The sequence below is a fragment of the Salvelinus sp. IW2-2015 genome, unplaced genomic scaffold, assembly GCF_002910315.2.
Source record: "Salvelinus sp. IW2-2015 unplaced genomic scaffold, ASM291031v2 Un_scaffold1654, whole genome shotgun sequence".
Lineage (NCBI taxonomy): Eukaryota > Metazoa > Chordata > Actinopteri > Salmoniformes > Salmonidae > Salvelinus > Salvelinus sp. IW2-2015.
This window is the reverse complement of record NW_019943065.1, coordinates 129,752-136,665: the sequence shown is the minus strand read 5'-3', so window position 1 is coordinate 136,665 and position 6,914 is coordinate 129,752. Positions and strand designations below refer to the sequence as shown.

The following is a 6,914-nucleotide window of genomic DNA, read 5'->3' as shown; positions in this document are numbered from 1 at the left end:
AGAGAGGAGAGAGAGGGGAGAGGAGGAGAGAGGAAATAAGAAAATGAGAAGAGGAGAAGGGAGAGGGAGGCAAGGAGAGGAAGAGATGAGAGGAGCGGGAAGAGGCAATATATTATCACTGGAGGATGGTGGGATGGAGAGAGAGAGAGATGGATGAGGGGTGATGAAAGGGGTGGAGAGAGAGAGAGATGGATGAGGGGTGATGAAGGGTGTGGGAGAGAAAGAGAGATGGATGAGGGGTGAGAAGGGTGGAGAGAGAGAGAGATTGGATGAGGGGTGAATGAAAAGGGGGTGGGAGAGAGAGATGGATGAGGGGTGATGAAGTGGTGTGGAGAGAAGAGAGAGATGGATGAGGGGTGATGAAGGGTGTGGAGAGAGAGAGAGATGGATGAGGGGTGGATGAAAGGGTGGTGGAGAGAGAGAGAGATGGATGAGGGGTAGATGAGAGGTGTGGAGAGAAAGAGAGATGGATGAGGGTGATGAAGGGGGTGGAGAGAGAGAGAGATGGATGAGGGGTGATGAAGGGTGTGGAGAGAGAGAGAGATGGATGAGGGGTGATGAAGGGTGTGGAGAGAAGAGAGATGGATTGAGTGGGTGATGAAAGGGTGTGGAGAGAGAGAGATAGGAATGAGGGGTGATGAAAGGGTGTGGAGAAAGAGAGAGATGGATGAGGGGTGATGAAGGGTGTGGGAGAGAGAGAGAGATGGATGAGGGGGTGATGAAGGGTGTGGAGAGAGAGAGAGATGGATGAGGGTGATGAAGGGTGGTGGAGAGAAGAAGATAGATGGAGAGGGGTGATGAAGGGTGTGGAGAGAGAGAGAGATGGATGAGGTGATGAAGGGTGTGGAGAGAGACGAGAGATGGATGAGGGTGATGAAGAGGGTGTGGAGAGAGAGAGAAGATGGGATGAGCGGGTTGATGAAGGTGTGGAGAGAGAAGAGATGGAGAGGGGTGATGAAGGGTGTGGAGAGAAAAGGAGAGAGTGGATGGAGGCGTGATGAAGGGGGTGGAGAGAGGATGGGATGGATGAGGGGTGGATGAAAGGGGTGGTGGAGAGGAGAGAGATGGATTGAGGGGTGAATGAGGATGTGAGAGAGAAGAGAATGGAATGAGGGGTGGATGAAAGGGTGTTGGAGAGAGACGAGAGAGGCTAGCTATAGAGAAGAGGGAGAAGGGAGGTTACATTGTAAACAGTGGAAGAGGGTGAACAGCTTCAAGTTTACTACTGAGTGCAGATCACTGGACCGACACTGAAATGGTCCGCAATCTTGTGAAAAAGGCGCAACAGCTACTATTCAACCTCAGGAGGCTGAGAAATTATGCTTGGTCCCAAAAGCAACCCCTCAGAAACTCTTCTATACGCAAGCCCATTGAGGCATCGCCTGTCAGGCCTGTACTCACCCTGGTAACGCGCAATTGCACAGTCCGCTCTTCAGAGGGTTGTGCGGGGCGGCGGGGGGGTGGTCAGCCCAACTCATCAACCGAGGCACAGCATGCCTGCTCTTCAGGACATCTACAGCACCGGGTGTCAACAGGAAGGCGAAGTAAGGTCCAATTAAGGACTTTCAAGCCACCCGAGCCACGGCACTAGTTCACCTGCTACCTACCATCTAGAAAGATCATCAAGGAACCTCAGCCACCGAGCCCAACCGGCCTGTTTCCGCCCGCGTACCATCAGAAGATCACATCAAAGCGGCCCTCAGCCCACCCGAGCCACGGCCTGTTACCCTGTGCCTATCATCTAGAAGCATCATCAAGGACCTCAGCCACCCGAGCCCGGCCTTGTTCACCCTGCTACCATCTAGAAGATCATCAAGGCCACCCGAGGCAACGTCCTGGTTACCACCTGCTACCATTTAGAAGATCATCAAGGCCACCACGAGCCACGGCCTGTCACCCTGCTACCATCTAGAAGATCATCAAGGCCACCCGAGGCACGTCCTGTTCACCCTGCTACCATTAGAAGGAAGGAGGTGTGGGACCCTGTACAGGTGCATCAAGCTGGGACAGAGAGACTGATAAACAGCTTTCTATCTCCATGCCATCAGACTGTTAAACAGTCACACTAGTGGCCTCCTGCTCAGTACCCTGCCATGAACCTCAGCAACATTCAACTAGCGGGGTTACCACCCGTACTTCTCCCTGCAATCTTAGAGACTGCTGCGCCTAATGTACACTAAGTCATGTAACACTGGGTTTACACAGTGTTGTTACCGAATTTCATCATGTATAAATGTATATATACTGTATTCTAGTCAAAGGCTATTATCCGTATTTAACTATTGCCTATTACTAATCCTACACTCACTGGGCAGTTATCAGGTACACCACTCCGTTCACGACGAAAGAATCACTCCTACAAGACTGTGAGTTCCACATGTCCGTATCTAACTACATTAAAAACAGGGCAGACAGGCATCCAGCGATTCATTTACTGTTCATAATTGAAACGGTTAATAGAATGGGCAAAACTAGTGACCTAAAGCGGCGACGTTGAGCGTCGGAGGAATCAGTCGGTGGCCCAGGACACGTCGGATGCCAGGACACTCAGAAACAGCTGCCTTTCTCGACCTTTCATGCACGACCAGCTGTCTACGGTTTCCTGGAGAAACGGGGCGACAAACATAAAAAACATCCAGTCAGCGGCAGAACAGCTAATTGGCTAGAGAAATGGCAAGAAAAGTAGGGAGAGGAATAGGCAAATGCTAACAGACGGGGCAAACAACAGGACAATCAACGGCGCAGTTACAACAGTGATGTTGCAAACCTGGCCATCCTCGAACAGCACACCTCGTCGATCCTCGTCAACGGATGGCTATTTGTCAGCAGACGACCACATACCGGGGTTCCACTCCTATCAGATAAAAACAAGAAGAAGCTGCTATCGTGCGGCTACTCCAGTGTGACCCCAGCTCCGCCTCCCAGTTCTAACCCCGCCCACCTGGCCTGCCACGCCCACCCTGATTGCTATGGAAATAGTAACTCCAATTAGTTTATGATGGTTCTCATCACTCATATATTTTTGGTGTACAAGATGGAGGAAGAGTTTTAAAAGGAGATAAAGCAAAAATCATGATCATTTTACTTAACCTTTTTTTTTTTTAAAGGAAAGAAGGGACATGCATACATTATTATTCAGAAGATGATTCGACAACTGAGAATACAAAAAACAAGCCGTTGTCCGATGTGTTTTACTGTCTCTCTCTCTGGGTCCGGAAGGATGGAATTCTGGAAGAATGGGATGGAATTCTGGAAGAATGGGATGGAATTCTGGAAGAATGGGATGGAATTCCGCTGAGCTCCGCTGCCTCACATCGTCAGAAAGTCCGTCTACCATTTTTACAAAGTCTGTTTATTATGGGGAAGAAAATGAAGGGAACATTCYATCCTGAGAACCATGCATGGGCCATCTGTGTTCTAATCATTCTGTTCCATAGATTCTGTTTCCCTCCAATTAAGGCACAGCTCCTCCAATCTTCTTCCACTTTTATATCCATATTTATGTGTATATACATGTGTATATGACATTATACGAAATGAATAGGCAAGTATATATATCTGTCTTTATAACTGTTGTTGCATTCAGAAGGCAGTATCATGTAGATGTTTTGTTTGCTCTGATCCGATATGGGAATTGCCTAACCGTTTGTTCATAGAGGGAACATGGGACCGGGACAGGAAGTTGTGATGTTTCTGATATGTGATCTTTCACTGCGGAAAAGAAAGCTGTTGAAGATCCCATTGGGTTTTTAATACTGATGTACTTAAATGTATTGTTATATTGATTCATTTAAATGTTTTATTGTTATTATTATTTTTGTACATAATATTGTTTTCCTCATGTTGTTTACTTGTATTTATTTATTTTCATTATTGTGGTTTTAATTTGATTTGTCATTGAATATGATTATGACACAGTACTTGGAGAGGAATCGTTGGAAAGAAAAAAAGAAAGAAATGATAATGACTTGTCTTTGGAATCCGTCCGTCACATGTGGACAAATGACTTGTCTTTGGAATCCGTCCGTCACATGTGGACAAATTACTTGTCTTTGGAATCCGTCCGTCACATATCTGTCCAAGATGGAATGTTGAGATTCCAGAATTCGGCATTGGAAGGGAAAAATTGGAAAATTCTAGAATATTTATATCAGGTGATTCCATAATGCATTTGATCAATGAAACCAGTAGCAACACATCATATAATTTGAGCCTCCACAAGTGTATGCATGCATGTATGTGTGTGTGTATGTCTGAGTGTGTGTATGTGTATGTTTTTGTGTGCATGTGTGTATAGTATGCATGTGTACGGTTTGTGTGCATGTCCAGGCTTTAAACTTTAACAGTATAATACATTTGTGTTGTTTATTATTAATATGTCATATAAGTATTTAAAGTTAGTTATTTTAACACTTTATCGCATCACTGAGCAGTGAAGTACAGTAGCCACATCGTCACACACCTCACTGCATGGTACACAAAACAACACAACAACAAAAAACATCACAAAACAGTTCCATTTTATAGCTCTACTCTCTTCAGCAGCACCGTCCCTTCAGCCTACCAGACCGCACACAGAAGACACACCGACATGCCGTATTTGCGCACTCTTGTGTGTGTGTGTCACTTTGGGACAAACCCCCTCCCTCCCGCCTTCTGCCAGACACAGAGCACAATACACTAAGGGCTTGATTATCTCTATCCCTGCTGGTCTTGATTATCTCTATCCCTGCTTGTCTTGATTATCTCTGTCCCTGCTGGTCTTGATTATCTCTATCCCTGCTGGTCTTGATTATCTCTATCCCTGCTGGTCTTGATTATCTCTGTCCCAATGCTGTTCTTGATTATCTCTGTCCCAATGCTGTTCTTGATTATCTCTGTCCCAATGCTGGTCTTAATTATTTCTATCTCTGCTGGTCTTAATTATCTCTATCCCAGTGCTGTTCTTGATTATCTCTGTCCCAGTGCTAGTCTTGATTATCTCTATCCCAGTGCTGTTCTTGATGATCTCTATCCCAGTGCTGGTCTTGATTATCTCTATCCCAGTGCTGTTCTTGATTATCTCTGTCCCAGTGCTGTTCTTGATTATCTCTATCCCAGTGCTGGTCTTGAATAATCTCTATCCCCAGTGCTGTTCTTGATTATCTCTATCCCAGTGCTGGTCTTGATTACCTCTATCCCAGTGCTGTTCTTGATTATCTCTATCCCAGTGCTGTTCTTGATTATCTCTATCCCTGCTGGTCTTGATTATCTCAATCCCAGTGTTGTTCTTGATTATCTCTATCCCTGCTGGTCTTGATTACCTCTATCCCAGTGCTGTTCTTGATTATCTCTATCCCTGTGCTGTTCTACCTTCCTTTTCAATGTGTTAACCGAGACATCGATCAGTAGATAGTGGAATTGTTTTAAGGCACTGATCACTTAGAGGGTTGCATTCCAAGTGACACCCTGAACCCTATACACTCCACTACTGGTGACCGTCAAGGCCCAGAGGACTCTGAATGAGCGCACTGTAAAACTTTAGTATAAGGGTAGGTAATAAACCATTTATAAACCATTAATAAATCATTAATGAGGCATTTATAAACCGTTTGCTCACCATGTATTAATCATGACTCTCATATGTGTAAATGTCAAATCGAAATGTATTTGTCACATACACATGGTTAGCAGATGTTAATGCGAGTGTAGCGAAATGCTTGTGCTTCTAGTTCCGACAACGCAGTAATAACCAACGAGTAATCTAACCTAACAATTTCACAACGACCACCTTATACAAACACAAGTGTAAAGGAATGAATACGAATATGTACATAAAAATATAATGAATGAATGTCAGGAAGCTAGTTATTCAGACATGTGTATATATAGTTCCTTAAACATCCTGTGTTGTGTGTTGGATCTATCACCAGGTACTGCTGGAATGTCTACCAACGGCATCTTGTTGTGACAAATTGCACTGCTCACTCCATGTTATAAAGTATTTATAACATAAATGGTGTTCACTTTAGATTAGGGGCTGCAAAAAGACATTACTGGTGATTAGTAAATGGTTTACAAACGTTGGATTAATGATTAATACATGGTGAACACACACACTTTAGACATGCCTTATACATTATTTATTACAAACCCTTCAAATAAAGCGTTACCGAGTGGACACTTCAGGAGAAAGGACATATTATTTGGAATGCACCCCTAGTTTCCCACAATGTGTACTGCACTGCACCTCACCTATGAGCCTCCAGGGTCACTGCCCCCTGGTGGTTGGATGGGGAATATTTGCTGCAAAATTCTGGTAACATTCCCAAAATGTCCAGGTTTTCTAGAAATCCGGATAAAAAAAAGATTCCCAGATTTCCTGCTTATTCCAGGAATTCTTCCAATTTGGATTTCTGGAAAAACCTGGACAATGTGGTAAAGTTACCCTACACCGTCCTACCTACCCTTTTTCTGTTCTGACTGCCTCAGACTAATAACTTGAGTTGGATCAAGATATTTTTTTAAACTCTTTCTTCCTCCCTTTTTTCTGTTGCATGACAACCTCTAGTGAGGATGGATTGTTCTGTTTTGACCCGAAATCGATAACAAATATACCTTCTGTGTTTCAAACATGTGCGTGTCTGGGTTTTTCTTATGGTTGTATTAAAACAAGTAATTTTAAGGAATATTATGATTCTGGTTAAGAGTTTATTAGGAGTAAAACGTGCAAATGATAAAAGATGTCAGATGTATAGAACACATTCAGTGTTCCGTATGACATTCAGTGTTCCGTATGACATTCAGTGTTCCAGTGTTCCGTATGACATTCAGTGTTCCGTATGACATTCAGTGTTTTCCGTATGACATTTCGTTTATGACATTCCTGTCCCGTATGACATTCAGTGTTCCTATGACATTCAGTTTCCAGTGTT

General features: G+C 44.1%; 1 protein-coding gene across 1 annotated transcript in view; it reads left to right on the top strand.

Moving 5' to 3' along the window:
* The window catches only part of LOC112071597 (hippocalcin-like protein 1), a 22,531-nt gene extending 15,917 nt beyond the window's left edge, over nucleotides 1–6,614 (top strand). The window contains 1 exon segment of the mRNA XM_070439450.1: nucleotides 2,873–6,614. Coding sequence (XP_070295551.1) covers nucleotides 2,873–2,931 — 59 coding nt within the window. The 3' untranslated portion in view covers nucleotides 2,932–6,614.
* Nucleotides 6,615–6,914: the final 300 nt, after the last annotated feature.